Below are 27,678 nucleotides of genomic sequence, written 5' to 3'. Positions count from 1 at the left end.
GTTTTAGAGCAGTCCGCTTTGCTCAAGTTACCTTTGAAGACTAAGTTCCCTCCAAATTTGGCAAATTCGAGATCAAACAATTCTTTTCATTTTCCACGGTTTGAAGGGTCTAGGTACATTTGAATCCAAGTTGATTTCATTGACTTATTAAATGATGTTAAGTCAATCATTTTTAGACCTCCTTTATCATAGTCATTTATCAACACTGTTCTCTTAATTTTGTCCCTTTTTTGTTCCATAGGAAGCTGTAAAAAATGTCGTTTATTTCGCGGATGACGTTTTGGTTTGTTGGTAATGGAGCTAAAATATATGTTAGATGGGAAGCCAGCAGACTTTTAATAACCAAAATTTTGCCGATTAAGGATAAGCGGCGATGTTTCCAACAATTCAGAACGTTTCTAATTTTCTCCATTTTTTCATTATAATTGATATTTAGCGTGATGCTGGGGTCAGTGGAAATCCACACACCAAGGACTTTAACTTTTTTTTCTGGCCATTTAAAATTCATTTCCGGGAGGATTTTTTCTTTCTTTCCCGTCATTGATCCGATCCACAGAGCTTCAGTTTTTTTTTGTCATTAAGTTTAAGGCCGGACACATTGCCAAAACTATTGATCGTATCAAGAGCAACGGACAAAGATTCACGAGTACCGTTGAGAATCAAGGTGGCGTCATCGGCATATTGGCTTAATTTAATTTCTGTGTCGTTGACAGAGATGCCTTTTATGTTTGGATTAGACCTGATTGCTTTCGCTAAGACTTCGACTGATAGAATAAAGAGATATGGCGAAAGCGGGCAGCCTTGCCTGACACCTCTTTGTGGTTTAAAGAAATTGCTCGACCAGCCGTTATTTAAAACGCAGCTTTCAGCATTATTGTAAAACGTTCGAATCCAGTTCATTAAGGAGGAGCCGAAGCCAAAATACTTGAGCGTGCGTTCGACAAAATGCCATTCAAGTGAGTCGAATGCTTTTTCAAAATCTAGAAAAAGTAACAAGCCTGGAATGTTTTTTTGTGAAGCATATTCAATAATATTGTCTATCAATCGGACATTTTCTCCTATAAATCGTCCTTTTAGGAAGCCAGTCTGGTCATTGTTGATGAGATTTGGTATAACAGCTTTAAATCGATTTGCGATGGCTTTCGCGGCTATTTTATAATCACAGTTAAGAAGGGTAATCGGGCGCCAGTTTTTAATGAAATGTGGGTCTGAATCTTTTTTTGGTATAAGTTTAATTATTCCTCGTCTCTGTGTAATCGAAAGTTGCCCTGTGTTGTAACCGTAGTTCAGGGCGTCAATCAAGATAGAAGATAATTCGTCCCAAAAGGTTTTGTAGAACTCGGATGGAAGGCCATCAGTTCCTGGGCTTTTGTCAGAGTCCATGTGTTTGAGGGCTTCAAGGCATTCTTTTTCTGTTAACTTACCCTCACAGCTTGTACAGTCATCGTCGGTCAGTATAGTATCGTTAGCAGATTTAAAAAATTCATCATTTGATGATATTGTGTTTTCTTGAGATGTGTAAAGATTTTATAAAAGGTTTCGCATTCAGCAAGAATGTCCGTATCGGAGGTGACAAATTCATTTTCATTCGTTCGGAGCTGACTTATCGTGTTCAGTTTAAAGTGTCTCTTTTCAAGGTTCAGAAAGTATCTGGTATTTTTTTCGCCTTCATTGTACCATTTGGCTTTACACCTGATTATTGCCCCTTGGGTACGGATTCTAATTATTTCTTCTAACTCTTTTTTGTGCAATTCAAGCTCGCTTGCAATGTTATTGCGATGTGTTGTACTTATTGAAGGTTGCTCTAGTTCTTTTTCAAGTGTCGCAATTTTTTCTTCAAGTATCTGTTCTCTATGTACGGTTTTGCGTTTCCTGCCGGCCGCAAAGGTAATGGATTTCTCTCGGACCTTCATTTTGATCATATCCCAAAGCAGGGCTGGGCTAATTGTAGGATCGTTTTCATATATTTTTTTTTGTGTTTGTAGAATAGTCATCTTTATCAGATCGATATAATCGGTGTCAGATAATAGTGATGTGTTCAATTTCCAGAACCCTCGGCCCCTTGGATTTGTATGTAAGGAGATATTTAAAGTTATCATTGAATGGTCTGTTCTAAAGCTTGGTAGCATATCCGCGGAACTGACATTACTCAGAAAGCTTTGGCTTACAAGAAAGAAGCCTAGCCTGCAGTGAACTTCCGGCTGATTTTGGCGCCAGGTGTACCTTCTTTCGTCCGGATTTAAAATTCTCCAAGCATCTACGAGATTGAGGTTTTCTGCTTCCTCATGCAGGATATTTTTTGCATTATTGTGTGTTTTGGAGGTACCACCCTTCTTATCTATCTCTATGTCCAGAACGAGGTTGAAGTCGCCGCCGATTATGACGTCATCTCTTTGAAAGTCTTCAACATGTTCAAAAAGAGATTCAAAAAAAGTTGGGTCATCTTCATTTGGAGCGTAAAGATTGATCAACGTTATATTTTTGCCATTTGCATTTATATCGCGTATTATATAGCGACCTTCAACGTCAATGAAATTTTTTATGATTTTAATTTCGAAGTTGGGAAAATTTTTACTTGGCCAAAATCGGTGAACGGACTGATGCCACGATTTTAATTTCGACAAACGTTGCAAAGTAACACCCTGTTATGTGGGTGTTAACCCTGTTATGTTCATTTATAGATTATTTGTTTCCTCTGTTTCAGTGGCATGCCTGTAAACTAGCTATCTCGTTGAGATATGAAGCTAAGTGCGTGACCACTATAAACACATACCTTACCTTACCTTATATAACACTGAAGTCTGTCGCAGGTGTTCGTATAATCTCGGTAAGAGTCGTGAGGTCTTCGGGTGCTGTTTACACGTACTCTAATATATCCCGACAGATGGTGTCTTTTGCAGACCTGTTGTAAGAAATACCTCTATGATGGAATAATTTGTGAAAAGGCTAAGCTCACATTATACAAATCAGCAATTCTCCCTGATCTCACGTATTGCCGTGACTAGCAAGAGGCAAGACGAGGCACTTGCCTCGTCTAGATTTTATCCCAAAATTTAAAAAAAATGTTTAGTTGGGAAAATAACTTCCAGCTGAACAAGATTGATTTCTCGCAAGAAATATCTTATGAAAAATGTTGAAAAACGCGTTTCAGCTCTTCTAAAAATTTCTGTGGGTATGCCCCCAGACCCCCCTAACAAGATTGCTTCGTCTATGCTAAAAGTCTGGCTACAGCCCTGCATATATGCTAGGAAATTAGAAAGGGTACAAGAGAGGGCTCTCTGCGCGCAGTTTTCAATACCAAGATAGTAAAGTACAAAAAAATATTAAGATAAGATAACTTTATTTTAAAAAATCCTTCAGCATACAGTATAAAAATAAACAGCATGAAGATCTATCTACCTGACTAAACTAACTAATAATTACAGAATTACATTTAATTACACACTAAGCTGCTTTTCAAGGATGTCGTGTACAGAACTCATTCGAAGTTGCGGTGACGCAGTTTACGTTTAAAATGTTGTAAAGTCACCACAGATCGTAGATCATGCGATAGGCTGTTCTACAACTCAGCTCCTCTTTTTAAGAGAAGCTTTTCTTTAAATAATTGGTACCTGGCTGTGGAAGAGCATGACACGACAGGACTACCAAGTTTAGCGAACAGACGTTTACAAGATATGTTTATATTAATGTATTCGGTTAGAAACTCATATAAGCACCTAACCATATAAGCAATCTAAAAATTGCCACTTACGCAGTAACGATTTTCCTCTTCCTAATTAAATTAAATTATGTTAAATACGGCAAACACAGTGCTAGATACTTTGGTCCCTACTTATGGGGAAAAATAAACAATGAACTACGCAGGAAACCCGAACATATATTACGTAACGTTACTGTTATGGATATGATAGACGAAACATGCAAATGCAACGCACGCTTGTCGAAATTTCTAATTTTATCTTTATATATAGCCCATTTTCTTATCATGTGTCTCATGTTTGAATCATTTTTTTTTTCTATTTTACAACTTTTTTTATCTTCCTCTATGTACAACGTTTAACAATGTTTAAACATTTTTGGCGCTTCAATAAAGTTCATGCAGAGGCGGATCCAGGATTTTTCAAGGGGGGGGGGGGGGGGTGGCTGTTTACAAATATTTGTTTACGATTTTATTTTAGCCCCAGGTTTTTTTATGGGAGAGGGGAGTGGATGTTAGCGAATATCTCAACTTTATTTTAGTAAAAATTATGAACAATGTTTACACCTTTCCCAGTGTCACTGTCATTGTCCTTCTCTTTTTATTTTAATGTGTTTATTTTCATTTTTCTTGTGGATCAAGGGGGTTGGCTAGGCACCCAATACACACCCCCTGGATCCGCCCCTGTCATATTTGTATATGTGTACTCCTCGCCTTAGAAACAGAAGGCAGATACTCTCACAGAGAGACAGGGATATCTTATAATCCACCTATTGCAAATCCTTTCCGATCGTACACGTCACTATCCAAAACCTTTAGCATGAACTCTGCAACATCCGCGCGTGTCATCATAAACTTGGTACCAGTGTTACATTGTCCTTCCTCGACTTTATAGTCTCCTGTCCGTTCACCTACAAAGAAGAGTCGGTCCCCTGGTGAATATGAGTCCCAGTAATTTGACCCGACACTCGATAAGCAATGTTCGGCCTCGTTTGGCAATTGCAACAAGTTAACTATTCCACGCGTTGTTTCAAATTTTGGAACATGTTGTACGAGGGGATTCGACTTAGAAGCAAACTTTTGCTCAACATCTTTCAACATCAGTCCAAAAGGGTAGGTAATGAAACGGTTCCAAAATGTTCCCTCCGCGATGTTGGATTGGAATGTTGGAACCGTTTGAGCCATAACTCCGCCTCACTCCATACAGATTTAACATCATGATGGAGCTTGTTTTGAATTTTAGTGAAGCTCCCAACGGCCCGAAGGGCCGCAGAGCAGAGCCCCATACCCATCAGTAGAAAATTAACAGACCCATGCTTTTGGTTTTCATGGTCATCATGGCTAGCGGCATGGTTCGCGGACACGTGCGCTCAAGCGACGACGACGTCGCCCCAACATGGCGGCCATACTCCAGAAATAGGTTTACAGCTGGGACAACAAGGTATCCGCTGACCAGTATCACATGATCATATCGCAGGCTCACATGTAGAACTCATCGAGGTCAAATGTTTTTTTTTTAAGTTTACCGCTGACCAAGTCATGGTTTACATTGGATCGCGGGCTGTTATCGGTCAGTAGATTCCGATTTTCGAAAAGGGCGAAGAAAATAACCAGGGAGCTCCGCTTTTAGGCTCGGCTAAATTTATTTAATATGTTATTAGACTGATACATAATTGTGTTTAACCACTGTGAATGTTCATTGAACTCATTTGCTGTTCCATGTCCTAATATGTTTAGAGAGTTTGACCAAGTGATATCTTTTTATGGGCCACCTATCACCGTTGTCATCGTTGCTTTCAACAAATGACCACCACCAAAACTAAGCCTTCACCCCTCATAAAAAGCATTTTTAATTAAAAATTAAGCCTGACGCTTAGAACTGTTTTGGAATTTTACCCATAAGTTGAAGCGTGTGATCGACTTACCATTGATTAATCCACAAGGTCTAACTATGGTGTAGCTCAACACTTGAGGATCAGTACTCTGCAGCATCTTCTCCATGGTAGCCATGTCTTTAATCATACCATTGAGAAACAGCGGGTTAATAATCCAATCCACCAGCCATGAATTGTTTGGGCCTGGCTGCGTGCACCATGCTGTCATAGTTACAAGTCTTTTTACACCACACCTGTAAATTTGTTTATTTATTCAAGACTAAATGTTCAGCACTAACAGCAAAGGCCCCAAAAGCGGTTTAAAGCTCCAGGGTTCCAGGCCCAAAATAGCCATGCTCCATGCATGCTGAGATGTGGTTCCCCCCCCCCCCCCAAAAAAAAAAAAAAAAAAATTAATATATATATATGGTTCACCATTAAATTCTCTTTGATTTGCCGGGAACTATCTGTCTGATGGATATTTGATGTTCTTAAAATTAGCATAATGTATTAGCCCTGGAAGCTTTGCTTCTCGGGGTAATATTTGTTTTGAGAACATCAAATTTCCGTTGGGTAGCTATCAGCCAATAGTTCCTTGACAGAAACACTCTATTGTTTAAACAGGTTCCAGGCAAGCAGCAAAAAGCAGAAAAAAGTTGGCCTAGGCTCCATAGCAAAACATTAAAGGGTTCTGAGGCTCTGGAACATAAACCACCCTCACCCCCTCCCACCAGTCCCCACTTTAAGACCCTGAACAATTCATTACCAAGGGGACTGAATTACCAACTATTCAAGGGGACTGAATTTTTAGCTGGGGTAGCAGATTTTGCAGCATTGACAATTTTGCATATGCTGTACATATTAAAAGGCATTAAAATCAATGATCAAATTTTTGGAATATCGTTACAGTACAACTTCATCTGGTGGCATGCAAAGGTGTTAGAGAACTCTTGCTGATTTTAATGATGCAGGGGCAAAAGGAAATGCTACTGACATTTTACTTTTCTGGACATCAAGTTTTTCCAAAACAGAGCCAAGTGAAACAGCTTAAAGATAAATGAGGAAAAACAAATCTTATTCAAGATATCCCTTGTGGCTAGTCATAACAAGCACATAAAAAAATGCTTGCTTGCTAATAAGTGCTCTATAGCCTTTAGCAATTTTCTTATAATTCTTAGTCTTGTGTCATGTTAGAAATGCAAGGACAAACCTCTATTATCCAGATCACAAGGAACTCACAAGGAACTCACTGAGATCATCAAGTGTGGATAATTTAATGTGAATGAGTTCTGAAATTCAGGCCCACAGAACAAAAATGTAGATAAAATTGTATGCTTAAAATTACCTTCTCATTCCTTCCAGTATAGCAAACATAGACTCAGAGTAGAACGTTGTAGGATTAAAAATACTTGCGGCAACTCCTAAACAAGAAATTACGGCATCTTTTCCCTTTAAAGCAGCAATGAAACTCTCCACATCACAGGCATCACCTTTAACCAATTCTAAATTGGGATGCCTAAAAGAAAACAAAAAAAGTGCAATAGAATTTACTTGAACCACTGTTATCAAATTCTATTTTTAGAGCACAGATATCCGAAGCTCGTGCAATGAGTAGTGTTAAGAGCAATTTTTAATTTTCAATGGATGCCGATGGTCTGTAGAAATCAACCATTTGTAACACACTCTAACAAGTTTTCATTAAGCATGTACCAGTTCTGATCTTGCTATTGTTGTGTTATAAAAACCTAAGCCAAATAAAGTTGAAATACCCATTGTGACCTAACATAAACTGGCCACATGTGCAGAATGTTGACTCACTGGTTCACTAGCGTAAGTTTTCCTTAAGTGGAAGCAATTTACTGGTAACCCCAGAAAGTGCAACTTGTCTAAATATAGTTTCAGGAACATACAAATGCCAAAATAATCCAACTGAGATGGGCACAAGGTACATAACCGTGTAAGTCAGTCCTTTTTAGACTTTCTTGGAGATACATAAAATTCCGCTTATAAGCCCTGGATTTATACTACTTGGCATAAGGGGTTTTGGATCGGCCAATAAACAGGAGGGATTATATATTAGGGGGGGGGGGGGATTAAACCCAGATTAAAAAAACATGTCAGAATGAACTATAGCAGCATGTTTGATCAAAATTATTTTTCACTAACTGGTTTTGAATTTAGCTTTAAAATCTCATCATTAATCAATTTCATTTCAAATATATTATGAATGATGTACTAGGAGAGGGGGACTTATCTTTTTTTTTTTTTTTTGGAGGTGGGGGGGGGGGGAACATCATGGGATTTATAATCCATCAAAGATTTTTAAGCGTATGATTGGTCTAAACACTTCATGTGATGTAGCCAAAACTGGGGAATATCAGTTGCTATAAGATGTTAACTAAAATTGATATGCAGAGTCTGGGCTACCTATGGCTACCTACCGGAAAAACAATGTTAACCTTGTAAGCCTCTTTTTTTGGAGGGGGTGAGGGGGGGGGGGGGGGGGGGGGATTATAACATGTTATAAGTCATGATCTTGGGGAGGAGGCCGAGGGGCATAATAGGGGGGAATGTTGATAATTCCGAGAGGGGCTTATGAGGGGGGGGGGGGGGTGGTACAGCAATCAGTTCAACATTTGCAGTCTGAACGATCAGTGAATTTCGCTGTAAAACTTGTACTTAAATAAACGTACCGTTTTTCGACTTTCTCCGGTGTTCTCACCACGGCTGTTACAAGGTAGCCTTGCTCTAGTGCTTGTGTTACTACCTCTTTTCCCGTTCCCCCGGTGCCCCCAAATACAACCAGTTTTAACGCTCTCGAATCTGCACTTTCGGCCGCCATTTTGCTTTTGTAATGACGCGAAAGGCCTGGGTTTGAATTATATAAACCCCTACCCAGGCCCAGTCCTTAGCAAAGGGACTGATTGAGTTCTCTGTCTGCCTGTTTGTTTGTTTGTTTGATTGTTCGGTTGTTTGTTGTTTACTACTTACTATGTTGCTCTGTGTTCGTCCATACGACGAACCAGGCGTAAAAATATGGATCCATCCCATGGTGGACCATCTCCTGGACCCTGACCTCGTGGAAAAATTACCTTACAACTTTTCTTAATTCCAGGCATAACTAATCGATGACATCAATGACATCAATGAAATCAATGAGTAATCAATGAGTAATCGACGGGTAATCAGTTGATTAGTCATTGATTATTGCCGATGATCAATGAGTAATCGATGACTAATCGATAGGCCACAAAATGTTTGGTCATCGATTGCATCGATTAGTCATTGCATTGATTGAATTGATTACTCATCGATATAGTCTCGTGGTTGTAAACCGGAACTTGTAAAAGTACGTATAACTTGTATAACACGCTATAACAATCTAACAATATCATGGTAACACGTGAAAAAAGTACAGAAAGTAAAAGTGCTTGCAGCTGTTCCGGTACGTAATGTAAGTGCTTATGATGGCTGTCTCCCTCAGCCGAAGCAGTTTTACTTTGCTGACAAACATCCACCGACCAAAATCTATAACCACGTAGTCGATTCTTGTCTTCGTACTTGTTAGTTTCATTTCCAGACCCGAGGGGGGGGGGGGGGTACTCCCTATAATGGCCTATACGGGGAGGCTCCGCCCGAAAGGGTTACCTTTTTCAGGCTTTAGGTATATAAAAGGGTAGGGATTTCACGAGTTTAAGTATATGAAAGGGTATGGGAATCTGTCATTTGGCTATTTAAAAGGGCCTTTAATTAAAATATTTCGAGCAGAAGCAATTTATGGCTGTTTTATTTTAATTTATTAATCGCTACCTAAAAATGACAAGAACACGTCCTATTTTAAGTCCACGCCATACTCTTAGGTATATGAAAGGGGTACCTTTTTCAGTTAAAGGTATACGAAAGGGGTACAATTTCTGTCAAAAATGGTATATAAAAGGGTAAGGGGTTAGAACTTGGGGCGGAGCCTCCCCGTATAAAACTTTTTAGAGTACCCCCCCCCCCCCCCCTCGGGTTTCCAGACTGGTTGGTTTTCCTGTTCAATTGTTTTGTTATTAAATAAAGAGTTGGGTAAAGTGAAATATTGAAATATCATCTGTATTTGTGCTTAGCCCTTCACGTCTTGATATGCCGAAAGGTTATTTGACCTTTTGTGAGGGTGTAATTTCGTCAACAAGAATGCCAGTTATAAAGCAAAATATGACCAACATAGAGAAAAAAATCACAAAAAATGGTACAAGAAAGCAAGGAATACAAAGGATGATTATTATTATTATTATTATTATTATTATTATTATTATTATTATTTTGTGTGCAGTATGATAGTTGATGAGTAATCGATGGGTCATCGATGAGTAATCAATAACATCAATAGGTAATCAATTACATCAATGAGTAATCGATGTCATCGATGAGTAATCGATAGGCCACAAAATTTTTGGGCTTCGATTACTCATCGATTACTTATTGATCATCGCCAATAATCAATGACTAATCAACTGATTATAATTACCCATCGATTACTCATTGATTACCAATTGATGTCATTGTTCATCGATTAGTTATGCCTGGTTAATTTCACTGTAGTGCTTAACAAAATCTGAAATTGTGGGACAACCTTAATAGCATATTCCGAGTATGCATGGCACATTTTCAGAAAATTGTAAACGTACATCGGCAATTGCTCGCTCAATTACTCTCTCTTACACTTTTTTTTGGTCTTTGTTCGATTATCAATCAATCAATCAATCAATCAATCAATCAATCAATCAATCAATCAAAACCTTTATTTAGATACGATGGGGTAAAAAAAGCTACATAGATTGTGGGGTCGTGTGTAAATAAAACCTTAATACTATTAGATAAAGACATTAAACTATATTAAGGTAAAAACGCTAAACTTATCGCTAAAAATGATTTAAATTACTAAATTGTTACAACGACAAAAAGATAAAAAACACTAAGAACTCTTACAATAGGGATTGTTAAAATGGGTATTTTTAATTATGTTCCGTGTTGATCATTTTCATAAAACTCCTAAGGGATATTGCTTCGTGGCACTCGCGGGGTAAAAAGTTCCAGAGCACTGCCCTTCTGTAAGAAGTTGAAAGTTTCATGGAATTGTCATTAAATGATGAAGGAATTAGTAGATGTTTTTTTTTCAGCATATCGCCTAGGTGATATGCTTCTGATTTTACATATATTATCTACTGGATAGTATAAAGTGTTTCATATTAACCAGCTGGACTGTGTTTCAATGTTTTGTATAAAAATAATAGTATTGACTAGCATCAAAGGCACTGATGCTGAAGTTATACATGTAAAGGGCTGTGTCGGGCTGTGTACAGCTGTTATGTTTTTTTTATGGATTGCACGCCTTTCATGCTAGCCAATAATATTTCCGTTATTGTCTTCCCATAGCAATCTATACCTGCCAACTCTCACGCCTTGGTAGTGAGTCTCACGCTGCGAGTTGAAAACTTCGATCTCACGCCAACTCACGCTTACCAACCAATTTCTCACGCCTAGCCGAAAATGTGAGTTATTACAACCACAAACGACACACTTTTCAAAAAATGTAAACTCAAACCACTGCGAGAAACGAAAGCTCCATGTAAAATAAGTAAATGGCGAGCGATGCTTTCCCCGAAATCGCAAGAGTTTTGACAGAGAAAAGCATCGGGAACGAGGTTGCGTTTAGCAAAACATGTCCACGCACTGGGATCGGGATATGTTCGGAACGTCTTCGGAATACTTCGGACGTCTTCGGACATTGTCGTATCGTCTTCGGAAATCCTGTCACTCTCACAATAAATATCTCACGCCTTTAACCCAGAAAAAGTTGGCAGGTATAGCAATCTACAAAATATATCAAATCTAAAATTAGTTATTAACCTAAATGGATCAGTAATCAAATACTCTAAATCCTATCTTGATATATTTTTTTTTTCTACAAACATAAAGTTCTGTAGTTTTTTTTCTTGGACATTTTCACAATCCAGCAATTGCAATTCCTTTTCTGTCATACTCATTACTTTCTAGAGTCTTCAGCATACATTCTGCCACATCTGCACATGTGATCTTGTTTGTTGTTCCAGTGTTACATTGCCCTTCTTCAACCTTATAGTTTCCGGTCTGTTCACCTGAAAAAGTTGCAAGTCATGTCAGTCTCTTAAGAAGCCCACTTTCTCTACACAGTCAAGCTTTCTATTTATTGTGGTTTTCAGTAATATGTGACTTCTGAAGTTCAAAATTCAACTAATGATTGCGTTTTCGCTGCCGCCAACTGAATCATAATTATGACGACAGCAAACAAGCCATGAAAAACAGAAACAAACAAAATGGATCAAAATCTACCAATCACAACTGAAGGACGTGACCTTTTGTCCCAGTTGAAGTAAACTTCTGTTTCCCGATAGGTCCGCTAGACGATTGACGGCAGCAAAAAGTGTACACCATTTGTTGAGGATTGAATTTTTAGAGTTCGTATACCACTGAAATGGCAATAAATCAAAGGCGCTTTGTAAGCCCACTCATGAATGAGAATACAAAATGTATTGGTGTAGAGCTATGAAATGATTATGTCCTTTTGTGAGCGGCATGTTAGTATAGAAGTTGTTTGAAGGGAGATATGATCACGTTGGTTCCTTGTGTTTACAGCGGACGCGGGTAATCCATTCAAAAGCCTTCATTATATAACACTAATTTCTACCATAAAGTGTAAGCTTGCTTATGCGTTGTGTAGTGGTGATGCGTTGGCCCTCCAGTCCGGCGGCCCGGGTTCGATTCTCAGCGGGGACGATTAATTTTTTTTTTTACGACAATCTTTTTTACAATTTTATACGACGTCTTTTTTTCTTTCTCCTTTTTTTTATGAATCTATTAGAGATGCAAATCAAGTACTATACAGTATATTATTAAAAGGCAACAAAATTCGTCAGTTTGGCGAGCTTTTTTACAATAAATTATTTACGTATCGTGACTATCGATTATCATACAATACGCTTGGAACTATAAAACATTCAGAGACTGCTAAAATTGGACTTTATTCATACAATTGTCCTGAAATCAACCTTTTAATACCCAACAGAGTCGCAGTCCACAGTTCGTGCCTGGAAAATCTAATAAATTCCATCAAAACACGGAATATCAGTTCAGTGCTTCGAAGATTTTCATATTTTCTCTAAGATTATTTCTTCTATTTGTCATGTGAAATTCTTAAGAGCTATAAATCGAGCCATTCGAAGAAGCTTTTATACATACAGGCCATTAAACTTTGAACCTACGGTATCGGTCAGCGGGTAAGAACAACACAAAGAAACCTATATGCTAATTTTCAACCCAAATAATTAGTTCGCCCAAGTGGCCGAGCGGTTAGGGATTTGGTCTTCAAAACCATAGTTGATGTTAGGAGTCACCGGTTCAAACCTCAGAAGTGTGAAACAAAAAGTTAAAAAAAAAAAACAAGGAAAATTAATTTATAATTTAATGCATAAATTATTATTCATAAATTAAAGTTAACAGCCCATCGACCGACCGACCGAGTGAAAATTTGCATATCACTTTCCATAACCATACTTGTTTCATTACATTCACGAGTAAAAAGGCTAATCGCAGGTTCGCAGCTTTTTTGATATAGTTGCTGCTGTCCTTGTGCAGCACCCGTCAAAGAGCAATACAAGAAGCTGGAAACATCTCATTGCAGGTGCTGGGTCTTATTGAAAGCACTGACAGCAGCATTTTTGTCCCCAGAGCTGATTGTCCCTCTTAGCTGGCTGAGGCTGGGGCACAAGGAACAAGTGGCCCTTGGGACACATGACTTTGATTTGCTGGAATTGGACAAAGGGAATTTCAAGCCTAGCCTACCAAAACAACCCTTTTAATAGCCTGCGTGGCCGGCGTTCAAAGGGGAAGGAGAAGGGGAGTTCGGGCGCGAAGTGCGAGGAGAGAGCACAAAGCGCGATCGGCGAAGGGGCGAAGGGGAACGCCTGCCCTGACGCTATTGTTTTTTTCATACCGCCCCTAAAGTGTTCCCCTTCCCCCCTTCTCCGATCGCGCTTCGCGCTCTCTCCTCGCACCTCGCGCTTGAACTCCCCCTTCTCCTTCCCCTTTGAACGCCGGCCACGCAGGCTACTGTTTTAAACTATCGTATAACAAAGGGATTTTAAATTGTTTTATTTGATTGGTTGTTCCTTGTATTTATTTCATTTCATTCACCCACCAGAGAGCAATAGAAGAAGCTGGTGCTGGGTCTTATTGAAAGCACTGACAGCAGCATTTTTGTCCCCAGAGCCGCTTGTCCCTCTTAGCCAGCTGAGCCTGGGGCACAAAAAACCAAGTGGCTGTGGGGCCACATGATTTGATTTGTCATGTGTCCAAAGATCCTAGAGCCACTTGTTTCTCCTGCTCCAGGCTCAGCCGGGTAAGAGAGACACGAAGCTCTGGGGATTAGAATGTGACAGCGGGTCTACATACCCACTAGTAGCCGACAAGGCCTAACAATAGTGTAATTCAATGCCTGTGGGTCACTGCATGCCTTCCAGCATTTTTTCCATGGTTGCCATATCCTTGATCACTCCATTAAGAAACAGTGGCTTTATAACCCATTCTAGAAACCAGTAATTGTTTGGCCCTGGCTGGGTACACCATGATGTTACAGTCACTAGCCGAGTGATTTTGTGCCTAAGTGAGGAAGTAATAAAATAATAAAATACTGAGTGAGGTATTTTTTTTTTACTTTCAGAACATAGAGTAACAGCACAAATAAGAAAACTGTGAACACTTTGATTTAACTTGGACATGAAATGATGAAACGTTTTTTTTTTTTTTTTTTTTGAATTACTTCCTTTTTTTTATTTTTTTTTTTATTTAGATAATTGACGCCTTACTTACAATAATAAGTACACTTACAATAATAGCTAGCACAATACTTGCAATACTTAAACACTAATAAAGGCAACACTAATACACAATAGCCGGATTTTTTTTACAATACTTGTAATAATACGACGGAAGAAGAAGAAGAAAAAAAAAGTACACTAGAAGCGCAAAAGAAAGGTATACAACTACACACACACAATATATACCTAGCAGCTGGCTTTGGGTAACAACAAAAGAGATTATGTGTTTTCACTGCTACAAAGGGTGGTCCACTTGTTCCTATGTTTATTATAATTACCATTTCTGATAGCAATCTCTCTTTCTGATTGAATTTTACTTTTAAGCAAACAAAGAAAGACCTCAAACATTGGATTTTCAGACTTGATTTTTGAAAGGTAAATGTGATATTTGCCTATTAAAAAGAAGTGGTTTAGCGCATAAAAACTAGAAGATCCTGGTTTATAGCCATAAAGAATTTCAATAGGTTTTGGATTTATGTTTTCAAAGCGTTTTACGTTCCACCATTCAATTGCCATTATCCAAAATTGTTTCACGTTAGGACACTCGCAAAACATGTGTTCTAGTGTTTCATTTACATAATTACACAACTCACATACTGGTGAGGCTTTTATCTTCATTTTATATAGTCTTTGGTTTGTAGGGAGAATGTTGTGGATTAATTTGTACTGAAAGCTTCTTAGTTTATTTTCTATTGTGATTTTGAAAGGTAGTTCCTAGATGGCTTCCAAGTCCGTAACATTTTGATTCTGTAGGCGGTGTTCTACAGTGGGTGGGCGAAAAGACTTTCCGACGACCAGAGAGCGAGCTTTTTTGGCAGAAACATTATCTGCTGTTAAGACGTTTTGCGTTCTTTGATTAATGAAACGTTTTTTGTACAAAACCATCAAATGACCTTACAGCTCAATCTGCAGGTAACAGTTATAAAGAAATTGACTGTGATGGAGCCAAAATATCTTCCAATGAAAGTATAACAAAAGTGTTTATGGTTTTCAGATTGGCACAGCAACCCTAAAATTTTCAACAGAGTTAAAAAATAACTCCAGTTTGAGCAGAGCAATGTTGCCAATGGTGGTCCAAGAAAAGAATGCTTGGACACTAGAGACAAATTCACAATTTTAACATTTGTTTAACTTTAGCACATGCTTTTAGCCAGGATTTGTAAATGGTGGCACTCAAACTCTTACTGTCATGTGGGGATCAAGACACCACCCTCCTTACATGGTCTGGGGCAATTGCTCCCTTAAAAAATGCAAAATTTAAGTATCTTTGTTGTATTTTCAGCAGTTTCCATTTGCATATTAAATTTTTTTTAAAAGTTTTCAATTCTACTTACCGTATTTATCCAATAAGTGCCACGGCACTTATTAAATTTTTCGCGCCTCAAGTGCGGTGCTTATTTGAAGGCGGCGCTTATTTGAGGGTGGCAATTATTTAAAATTTGGACGCTACAAAGAATCTTATCTTTTACAGTTATTGAAAAGAGCGTCTCTTGATCGTCAGTATTTGTCTCTTGCTGAGACAGAAGTGGCGCTAGCTAGTAAATATGGTACTTAATAATAATTCAACAATCAAGATGTGAAGTAGGCATCTACACCACAGGGGGCCCATACAAGCGGCGTGACTGTTTGTATGTTCGAAATATAAAGAATTTAATGTATGGGGATTTTGAAAGGGTCTTATGATCGAAAAATAAATTCTAGTAATGTCTATGTTTAAGGTCAAAATAAACGCTAACTTACCTCAGCTGTTGTCTGTTGTTGTTATTGAGCCTCAGAATGCCGAATTTGGGCGATTTGAAGGGTTTTGCATTGACTGTTGCTTCACGTAATAAGAAGCAACAGTCAACGCAAAACCCTTCAAATCGCCCAAATTCGGCATTCTGAGGCTCAATAACGACAACAGACAACAGCTGAGGTAAGTTAACGTTTATTTTGATCTTAAACATACACATTATTTACTAGAATTTATTTTTCGATCATAAGACCCTTTCAAAATCCCCTAGTCTGAAATTCAGCCGTCCTCTCGACCCTTCCCCTGGGTCGAGAGGACGGCTGAATTTCAGACTAAAAATCCCCATACATTTCTTTATATTTCGAACATACAAACAGTCACGCCGCTTGTATGGGCCCCCTGTGTCTACACAGGATACTCAATGAGCCATTGGGCTGAAAACCAGGTTTAACACATTGCTCACCTACTCATTGCCTCTGTGATGGCATTTATGGACTCCGAGTAGAAAGTGGTTGGGTTAAAAATGTTTGCATAAACTCCTAAACTGGACAACACAGCATCTTTTCCATCAAGGGCAGCAGCAAAACTCTCCACGTCACAAGCATCTCCCTTCACTAACAATAAATTTTCACGTCTGTTGAAATGAGAATGTTGAAATAAGAATAAGAGTGAATGTCTGCCATTCACTGTTGTTCATTCACTGTTGTTCATATTCTTGTAACACAGAATGAAATAAAATACTGGTATCCAAGAAATGTTAAAGAGAACTTTATGAACACTAACATAAGTTCTACAAACAGTAACAGCAAAATATCCAGCTTTTTACAAGTGAGGTAAGGCCATCCCAATAAAATGTTTCGTTTCCCATCGCCTGACCGACCCATTTTTCCAAAAGTAAAAAAAAGAAATTCCAGATTCACTAGTCAAAGAAGCAAGTACTTCAATTTACAAGCACACGATCGTTTTAATAACAACAATTGAATGATGTGAAGTAATAATGAACGAAAAGACCATGTTTTCGAGTTGACTTTGTAATCAGCCTTTCTTACTTAGCAGCCTGGCCTTTTCTGGAACCCAGAACCCTTCACTGAGTGTCCATTCTTTTTTGTTTTGTTTTTGCCGACCGACCGACCCACCATCACAAGAGACGGGGTGATGGGAAACGAAACATTTTATTGGGAAGGCCTAATTTCAATTTAAACTGAGCGAGGAATTAATTTTTAGCTTAGGCCATCCCAATAAAATGTTTCGTTTCCCATCACCCCGTCTTTTGTGATGATGGGTCGGTCGGTCGGGCAAAAAAAAGAAAAAAAAGAAAAAACACTTGGGTTCCAGAGAAGGCCGGGCTGCTAAGTAAGAAAGCCTGATTACAAAGTCAACTCGAAAACGTGGTCTTTTCGTTCGTTATTCCTTATCAAATGTCTAAACAGTCTTTAAATAACGTAGTATCGATGTTTATTAAAGACAAAGACATCATATACCAATCGTTGTTGATAAAACAAGATCGTGTGTGCTTGTAAATTGAAGTACTTGCTTCTTTAACTAGTGAATCTGGAATTTTTTTTTTTTTTTTACTTTTCGAAAAAAATGGGTCGGTCGGGCGATGGGAAACGAAACATTTTATTGGGATGGCCTTACAGAAAAAAAAAATTAAAAAAATAAAAGCAATATATTTATTTTAAAAAAATAAAAATAGTTTTGGATAGGAGGGTCTATTTAATACAAAGACAGGGTAAATTTGTTTTTCCTAATTAAAATGGCGAACAACTTTTTGGAATTGGCTACTGCTTTAAAATATTTAAGTAAGTGGCTACTTGAAAAAAAGTTATTTTACACCCTTGATGAGACAAGCTTGACTGGTTACAGTCGCTTTCTTTTGGAGACATTGAACCGAACTTATTTATAATTTGACTTGAACACACTCAAGTTTAGCTGTACGCTAGCATGCAAAGGCATTTCCAGGTTTCAGGAGACGAAAAAAGCAAATGCTCTTGCAGGCCACTAGCTCTGTAGCTGCGCGATGTTTATTAAAATTAAATGATCACTCACTGAGTAGTCAGTTTCTCAGGCGTTCTCACTACAGCCGTCACATGATGTCCTTTTTCCAGTGCTTGTTTTACCACCTCGTTTCCTGTCCGACCGGACGTATACAAAACATGGACCCGGGTCCATGGACCACCCCCGTGGACCCGGTCCATGGACCACCATGTGGACCTGGTCCATGGACCACCCCTGTGGACCACCCCCAATTTTCGAAAGAAAATCAAAGTGTAGAATGGAGACAGGGTATGAATTGAAGGCAGGTACTACAACACAAAACAACGAAATGAAACCACTTAAACGAAATGACCAAAACAAGCTAAACCACCAAAACGAAACCGCCGAAACAACTGAAACAGCTGAAACGAGTGACAAAGACAACAAGACAAAATCACCGAAACAAGCAAAACTTCCATGCCTTCCACTCCGATTGGCCACTCCAGTTAGCCTAGCTTAGCGCCAGTGCTCGAAATAAGCGGTTGTGCGGTCGTCCGATACGACTAAAAGTTCGTTCGGGCAACCAGTTTTTTAGAGATTTTAAGGCCTAGTTGCCCGAGAAAAAACCGCCGGACAACCAAAGAACTTGATACATTTCCGTGATCAACCAACAGAATATCAATAAACCAAAGAAAATGTAAGTTTAAAGATGAAAATAGCTCTCTTCTAATCGATGGAATCCGTCACAATTCTTAAGAAAAGGAAAGCAAAGGTTGAAACAGTTAATTGGACGTTTGTCGAGTGCAATAAGCCGAGATAAGCTTGTCTTTAATAAACACGTACAAACCTCGTTGAAATATTTTGACGCGTGTTGAAAGTGACTAGTTAATTACGCATGCAGATTTGCATGACTTCAAAATTCAAAATATCTTGGTGCTTTGGAATGCATTTCTCGCCTTTATCTTAAGTGAAATTTAATTATGAGCAAAGTTTAATTCAAGTTTCTTTCATATATCAAACTAAAGTTCAGAATTTTTGGCTTTTTTAAGCGAACAGATTTGTGACCCACGTGTAATTGAGACGCATCTTGTCTGGCTGTTGTCTGGGAATAATTTATATTTTAGCTGTTTTAAGTTTGGTGTGTTTTTGCGTGTGAAGGGATTTGTAAAATGACTATATCGCTTCTGAAAGTACAAATAAGTATTTTCATTTTGATTTTCTTTCGAAAATCAGGGGTGTTCCACAGGGGTGGTCCATGGACCGGGTCCACAAGGTGGTCCATGGACCGGGTCCACAGGGGTGGTCCATGGACCCGGGTCCATGTTTTGTATACGTCCTGTCCGACCTGTAGCTCCAAAAACAACAAGTTTGAGCTTTTTGAAAGGACTGCTGTCTCCCGGTGCCGCCGCCATGTTGGATATGAAATAGTCGAGGCGGGACTGGGTCAGAGAACTGTCACATGTCGGGAAAGGCTGGGCACCAGAAACTGCCCGTCAATCGTCAGTCATTAAGTGATTTTCTTTTTCACGCCCTTTGATTGATGAAGCAAAACTGTTCCAAAACAGACGTTCGAAAGAAACGTTTGTCGCTTGACTTAATGGCCATTCGTGACCATAGTCATATCACCAGGGGGCAGGAGGCAGCGTGGCCGAGTGATTAGAGCGCCGGACTTGAAATCTGGAGGTCCCCGGTTCAAGTCCCGTTCTGACCACTAGCTGGATTTGTTCTCGGTCGTCCCGAGTGCAAATCCTTGGTCACGCTTGTAAATAGTCAACTGGTCTGCCTCCTGCCAGTTGGGATTTTTAACCTTGTTATGTTTATTAAATAGATTATATTTGTTCAGTATTTGTTTCATATACACGGCCCCATAAGCTTCTAGCTTTAAACACAAAAACCGTGTATAAATAAAGTTGCTTTACCTTTACCTTTTTACCTTTTACCTGCCACTGTTCCGATAATCTTTTTTACTGCGTTTTCTGCCGGCAATTCCCACTTCTTGGTTAAAGATGATTTCCAGTCCGTACTGCGCAATCTCGCGCCTGCAATGTTTGTGAGTCTCACAAACTGAGAAGAATGTTTTACTAGCAAAAATAAAAATTCCGGGACAAAACTTACCTTTTTCTTCATTATTAACGGCAGATATCCTTGCAAAACAATAATAACGAGTACGGTATTTCAAACAGACGTTTTAGCTCATCGTGAATTCTTGAACGAAACGATCCGTAATGGCGAACTAAAAACTTCATGTACGCTGGGTACCATTTCTATCAAAGCGGTATATAAAAGGGGAAAGGGTTGGACGTCCGGGCGGAGCCTCCCCGTATAAAACGTTTTTTAGTAACTCACCCCCCCCCCTCTCCCCCCCGGGAGCTACTTTCGTTAGTTTCACGACATGACATATGCCTTAAACGGGAAGTTTCCTTGGCATTTTTATGCAGCCCTTTATAAATTAAGATGATACAACCAAAAGTTGTGTCTGCTTGAAATATTTAATGTAAAAGCCCTTTTAAAATATCATAATGGCAGATTTCCCTTTCCTTTCATATACCTAAACTTGTGAACTTCCTACACTTTTATATACCTGAAGCCTGAAAAAGGTACCCCTTTCGGGCGGAGCCTCCCCGTATAGGACATTATATAGAGTACCCCCCCCCCCCCCCATTATTTTCCAGGTAGGAACTGTTTAGCCAACATGACTGAATATCATCTTCAGCTTCATTTCAACTGTGAGTTGCATGTATGCGCGCGCTATTCTATACACACGCACGCGCTTCTATTTGTCGTCTTAAATTTCAATTACGTCAGTTTAACCGTTCACTCTCTAACACTGAAGAAGAGTTATACACCCGAAACGTATGTTTTTACAACCATTTATGACACTTTTTTATATTTTTTTACAATTCTTGGTTTTCATGCCGTGAGTTTTACGTCATAAAATTCTGAAATCAAAATTCACTTGGCCTGCTAAATTTTCGTTGTCATTAGGCGAAAGATAAACTAAAAATATACATTTTTGCAAATTTCCAGATCGATAGTGTCATTCGTTTTTAAAACAGAGCATTTTGAATATTTGAGTTCTCCGTCGTATGTGATATCAAACCGGAGTGCCGTGACAAAGCTGTTTTGTTTGAAAAAAGGCCTTTCCTTTCCATTTTGTGCAGATTGAACATTTCAGATATAAGAAGTGGTGTTTATGTGAAAGTGTACTAGCTCTTAAGCCAAGGATGGCCGCTGTTGTAAACAGAATTGAGTTCCAGATGGTTTCTCTGACATCACGGCGGCCATTACTGTGTCCCTCGGCAGGACACAGTTATGGCGGCTCCATACTAAGCTTTATAAATTTGCGTGGAAAGGTTCGGAAAATAACTCGCGAACGGTACACCGCACAGACCCGAAACTTGGAGAAATTGTTTATCTATTTATCACCTATAATATATGAAATTCATAGCTTCTGTAGTTGAATGGTTTCGAATTTATTTTTTGATTGCGTGACAGTGAAAACCAGCAACACACTTGTAAATTAGGAGTTGTGGCACAAACCGTGACAACTCGCTCGGCTCGCCCAGGCTCGCCTCGCTCCTTGTCACAATTTGTGTCCACAACTCCTAATTTACAAGTGTGCGCGGAACGCAAGACGCCTTTCTTACCCCCCTCGCGAAACGAGTTGCAAAAAAGACGTAACAAAAAAATCGGGAAAGCAGGCGTGGAAATGGTAAAAAAAAGGAGGAAAATGTGAGTGGCTTTCACATTCCTAACTTCCTGAAGCAGATTCGCCGGACCCGACAGTGTACCAATCGTTGTATGGCGCCATTGTATTAAATTACAACCAACCTTTAATTGCTGTGCCAGAAATAATTCCTATTGAACAAATGCTCTTATTGAGTAAACGAAGATGGGAAGAGGGAGAACTGGAGAAATTAACTTGAGTGTAAAGAAAAACTTGAAAAGATCTTGTGGAAAAGCGTTTACAACATACAAAAAAACTAAAGAAAATGAAAAACAAATAACAATCTTTTTAACAGACGAGCTGATTGAAAAATTAAAAAAATTAGACAGCAGTGTTGTCGCAAACGTTTTAACAAGCTAAACAAAACTTGCACGCTCCGGTGAGTGCATAAATTATTGAGTAACACAGGAAGTCATTGTTTACCCTGTGTCAATTACGTGGGAAACCCCCTTGACGTAATCAAATTGTTTTTTTTTTCATCTTGAATATTTTTAGCCGGAAAACAACTCAAACTCTTTGTATGTGTTTTTTGAGAGCTATGATTTATTCAACAACAATATTTAATTTGACTAACATGTAAATATACCGTGAAATATTGAGCTAAGAACTTTCTAGAACATAAAAGAACAATATAAGATCACGGTAATTTTATTCACCAGGCGTCATTACTATTTTTAGTTAATAGGTTATTTCCCGATGTAATGACGTCTTTTGTGACCAATCACAGTTAAAATTATAACTTTATATTATTCACATAAGCTTTTTTGTATTACACAAACAATTATGGCCGATGTATGGAGACGTTTATCAAACCTTTTTAATCGAAAAAAGAAGCAAAGACGCAGCTTACGGACATGAATCATTTGGAAACGACAAACTAGGATCTGATTATAATATTTTACATCAGCTATTCGTGCCTTCGCTTCGCGAAACCTAAGCAATTACGGACAACAATCAGATGCTTGGTCGTGAAGTTTGGTCGCAAGGTTAAGTATATCGGATGCTTGTAGACGTTTTTCAAACATTTTTCGATCAAAATTAAGAAGATTTAACTCAGTTTATCGACATGAATCATTTGTAGATGTCAAACGATAGCCTAATACAACTAAAGCGTTTGCCAAACTTGACCAAAATTTGCCAAGTTACAAGCCAAAACACGTCATCACTTTGGAATGCAATCGGTTACGCGTAACCCGAATTGACCAAAATCAGCCAAGTTCTCAAACTTGACAAAAATCGGCCAAGTTAAAGCCTAAACACGTCATCACATTGGAATGCCAATGGGTTACGCGTAACCCGAATTGACAAAAACTTGCTAAGTTCACAAACTTGACAAAAAACTTGTCAAGTCATCAAAGGACAGACGCCGCGCGGCCATAGATGTCCGCCGTTGTCAACGAACAATTTACCTTGGATACCGTGGCCATAGATGTCCGCCGTTGTCAACGAACAATTTACCTTGGATACCGTGGCCATAGATGTCCGCCGTTGTCAAGGAACATTTAACTTAGCAACTGAATAAAATTATTTTACTTAACACACTTGTAATGTTTATTGATTGCTTATTATATCATTAAAAAGCTTTTGATTTGCATAAGTTTGACGCTGTGGGACATTCACCCACACACAAAAAAAATTTGCATGCATTGTTCAGACAAGCCCTTGACTGTGGGGATTAAATCAAGTGTTTATTTTTTTTCTGATTTCGACTCGGCTGAAAGACACTTTAAGCACGCTTTAACCTTTTATTTTGCCTCGTTCAGGCAAACAACAACCTCTCTTGTGATGTCTCGAACATTTTTTTGCAACTCGAACGACAATGCTTCCATCACAAAGTAAACGACAAGATGAGCGCAGACAATCATTCTTTCATTAAATGAAAAAATGTTCTATTGGACTGAAATTTTATTTCGAAATGTCGGTGGTGCTTTCGAGAAGTTTTTTTTTCATTTTTTGTCTTTCTGCTTTCATGATCTCTTGTCGTATTTTTTCGATGTCTGGCTGTGAATTTGTTTGTTTGTGTGCAAAGCTTGAACGTAAAGTCTCTTTAAGTTGACGATATTTTTGCATTTCTCGTAAGATCAGTTGAAACTCTTTGTCAGAAACAAGATTATCATTCAGAGCTTGTGAGACAGAGCTGTTTATCGAGTCATGTTTTGCAACAGCCAGAGCGAGGATTCTTGAGTGCTTATTAACTTTACGTTCAAGCTTTTTGTTGATAACTGACAGGCCAGTGGAAGCTGCGCCAGATATACCTGCTACTGCTGCAACAGGCACGCCGATAACAATTCCAACACCAGTAAGTGAAGTCGCAACAGCTCCAGAAGACAGAGCTGCCGTCACGGCGCCAAGACAGACCACGGAATAGTGAATAACTTTCCGGACTTTTTTATATTTTTTTAACACAAGCCTGTAATGCTCAGCTTCAGCGGATATTTCTTTTTCAATTTTACTTATTTCAGTCAGCCGAAAATTCTCGGCATTTGTTGGGAGGCTTGGATAAAGTTGTGTTTCTTCGCGATCACCATAAGCAGGGGCACTCGGGAGAACATTAGCAGATGACATGGTCTCGTATACATAAAAGTTATTTTTGTATTTAATTTAATTCAATTCCAGCTCATATGTAAGATTTGAGCCGTTAAAATCGAATGGATTTCCATTCTCATCTCTAATCGAAAGAGTCAGAGATGTCACTTGTGCATCAGCCATAACGTCACGCAAGACATTGGGCTGTTCACCTTTGTAATTTATGTTTTCGTAAGCCTTTCCTCGGATGTCGAAACAAGCTAAAACAGAAGATGGTTTACCATTAAAGAGATTCTGTTCTCTGTCAACTAAATCGCAATGAATTAAATAAGTTGTGGGAGAATTTAATCTTTTTATATAAGTTATAGTTCCCAAATGCCCCACATTATCGTTTCCAAGTAGTAAATTAGACATACTTTTATTGAGAATTATTTTTTTTTTCTTTTCATTTTTAATTACAAGCGGTGTACCAACATCTGTGGTCGTTTCAATATCATGTTCAGCCAATTTCTTTTTAAATAAGCTCACCAACATTTCCAGTGTGTAATAATCAGCTGCAAAGGGAACAGTTACCGTATTTTCTTTTGTATCTTTTTCATCTTTTACAAGGATTGTTCCATCTTCTTTTAGATTGAACCAAGTAGGGATATGAGATGACAGGAGCCGGATGTGGCTCGGTTTTGGAATAGGATAATCGAAATTCACAGTATGAGGATTTTCTGTTGTGGTGACAGTGAGCACAACCATCTTTATAATTATCTTTTGAAAAATAAATCTTTAATATAAAATGGCTCCGCCTATTCCGAGAGCTGATGACATTTCTCAATCAACTTTTCTTGATTCCAAAGAAAGAGATTTTATGAAGTGGATGAAAACCACAGAAGCAACTACAATTTCTGAAGCGGCAAAAGACAATGCATGGAAACCTTTTCTTGCAAAATATCCAAACGCTGACCGAACAAAATTTGTTGCACAGGTTGAGTTCGCGTACAACCACACAGCAACGGCAGACATTTATTACAAGGCAGGGCAAGGCCATTTGATAAATGTTTTTGGCTCTGACAGCAAATATTGGAGCCCAGAGATGAAAAAAGCACTGGGGGTGAATCAAATTTCAGGCGGTTTTCCACAACAGCTGTCACCAAGCGGCGCAAAAGGCTCATCTTTGCCAATTCCCGCGGTTGGATTTCACGAAGCCGCACCGAGTTTGAAAAAAATATTTAACAGCCAAATAAACATCTACGTCACACCAGACCAATATTTCACAACGAAATTAAGAGAGATTTTTCAAAAAACAAAACTGAAGCATACATCAGGAAAAGAGTCAAAAAGGTGGCTTGCTAGCCAAAATATGGGCTACTGGCCTCAGCAACTTAACTTTGCTGTTTGGTGTGCGACAACAGGCAGTGGGGTAAGCCGAGAAATTTTCGATGAAGAACACTCATCTCTTAGCTTGCCACCGATTGTGCGAAATTTTTACCTTTTTCACGTTTATTTCACGATAAGGCGAATATTGTTTCAGATAGGGGGGATTCAGGGCGTAAGCGCCTTGCCTGGCGACCCAACGTTTAGCCAGTTTGACAACAAGTACGACGTGGCTTCTTACAAAAGAATATGCGCTGAGTTCGGTGTCGACCCGTCAAGCGATTTCCGTTTCACAACAGGCGCAAACCACGGACTTGGTAACGTTTATATCTGGATATCAGGGCATGGTATACAAAAAACTGGAGCAAAATACCCCGATTACGATAAATTTTCGGACGAAGGGGGAACTGCAAGCAAAGGTAACTTGATTCAATACATCGAGCCAGATGACGCTGCATATGCACAGGCAGACTGGTTTTGTCCTAACGGCACTGAAGGGCTTACTCAGGCAGGTTTGTCGAGAGTAAACCAGTCGATAGAGGCTTTTGTCTACTGTATTCTCGGTTCGCAGGTGAACGTTCGAAGTAGCATACTTGGAACAGGCGGCCGTGCAAAGGAAGCGCAAAGTGAGTTCCTCGTGTTGGTTGAAGACGCTATAAGGCAACCTGATCTGGCAAAGTCGGTCCAAAGATACCAACTAGCCATCGACGAAGCTAAGGTTCGGCTTAACCTTGCAGTCTGCCCAGGTGCCTGGCTGATGCCCGCTCGTATGGTGATAAACACAGAAAGCGTTGTTGGTTACAATAACCAGCTTAAGCAGGCTGTTGTTGGGATGAAATTAGGAGTGAATGATGAGGTTAATAAAGCTACAAAAAAAGCAGCTCTTAAACTGATGGCGGGAGGAAAATCAAAAATCAACCCACCAAACAGCCACCCTTCAAATCCTATACACAAGAGCGCCACAGCAAAAAAAAATCAGGCACCTGCAGCAAGCGCTGCTGAAACACAAGCTAGCAACGCGCAAAGCGCTAAACCTACGAAGGCCGTAGCCAATGATTCACACGAAATAAACAAAGCAACTGTCGCTGTTGGCGCGGTTGGAGCAGCAGCTTTGCTCTACACCCTTATGCGTTAACGTCTCTTTTTGATGTATTTTTCAACAAGAAAAGCAACCACAGCAAGGATAAGCAGCCAGGTGTGCTCTGCAAGAAATCCAATTACTTGACCAGCGGTTTTGAAAAGAAATTTCGCAATCGAGCCAATGAGACCAGGCAGAGCTGATGCTACCTTTGAGCCAATATCACTTAGGCCTTTCCCCAACGCTTTGCCGGTTGCCTTCAACGCGTTTGTAATGGCTCCAATAACAGAACCAATCGTGACACCAGCAGCAAGAAGTATTGCTGTTACTGTCACGCCATATTTTTTGAAGATCTCTTTGATCCTCTCACGAAGTGGAAGCGCCCTTTCTCTTTCTGCAATCTGCGTTTGCAAACGCCCGAGCTCCTCGGTTCTTTCTGCAACTCTTTCTTCCGCAGCTTGTTTGTCAGTGGGGGATGCATTCTCATCCTCTATAACAGCTTGATCTTCCTCGTTTTGTTGCTTCAGCTCGGCTTCTTTCTCTTTTAGATCATCCAACGCTCTTGTGTCGTTGAGCCTTTCTTGCAAAGTGTTTCTTCTGCTCTCTATGTCAGCGAGGCCTGCCCTTAGTTGGCCGACTCGTGTTTGTTCTTTTGCAATCTGCTTAGCTTGTTTTTCAAGAGCAGCAACTTCTTTTTTTTTGTTTTCAAAACCCTTTTCAAGATTTTTTTTCAGTTGCTTAAGTCTGCGTAATTCTGATTCATTTTCAACATTTGACCCAAGTTGATCAATCTTGGCTTGAGCTC

At 39.2% G+C, this 27,678-nt stretch overlaps 2 protein-coding genes and 1 pseudogene across 2 annotated transcripts in view; all 3 read right to left on the bottom strand.

The window, feature by feature from the left end:
* LOC144640220 (uncharacterized) overlaps positions 1–27,678 on the bottom strand; it is a 303,086-nt gene that overhangs the window by 134,196 nt on the left and 141,212 nt on the right. The window lies entirely within an intron of this gene.
* Positions 3,378–8,413, bottom strand: LOC144640198 (flavin reductase (NADPH)-like). The gene is made up of 4 exons (XM_078499404.1): positions 8,265–8,413; positions 6,917–7,087; positions 5,623–5,825; positions 3,378–4,608 (listed from the first exon to the last, which is right to left on the bottom strand). The coding sequence occupies exons 1-4, from the start codon at positions 8,411–8,413 to the stop codon at positions 4,457–4,459; spliced, it is 675 nt and encodes a 224-aa protein (XP_078355530.1). The 3' UTR covers positions 3,378–4,456.
* On the bottom strand, positions 11,445–19,589 carry LOC144640209 (flavin reductase (NADPH)-like; annotated as a pseudogene).

The sequence above is a fragment of the Oculina patagonica genome, unplaced genomic scaffold, assembly GCF_052425735.1.
Source record: "Oculina patagonica isolate OP01 unplaced genomic scaffold, crgOcupat unplaced2, whole genome shotgun sequence".
Classification (NCBI taxonomy): Eukaryota; Metazoa; Cnidaria; class Anthozoa; order Scleractinia; family Oculinidae; genus Oculina; species Oculina patagonica.
The sequence above is the reverse complement of the archived record's forward strand: the minus strand, read 5'-3'. Positions and strand labels throughout refer to the sequence as shown.

Excerpts from the sequence above, each read along its gene's own strand:
- LOC144640198 (XM_078499404.1), bottom strand. The coding sequence starts at position 8,413 with ATGGCGGCCGAAAGTGCAGATTCGAGAGCGTTAAAACTGGTTGTATTT. Across the intron at positions 7,088-8,264 it reads CCGGAGAAAGTCGAAAAACG|GCATCCCAATTTAGAATTGG; the intron begins GTACGTTTATTT and ends GTTTTCTTTTAG. Across the intron at positions 5,826-6,916 it reads ATACTGGAAGGAATGAGAAG|GTGTGGTGTAAAAAGACTTG; the intron begins GTAATTTTAAGC and ends ACAAATTTACAG.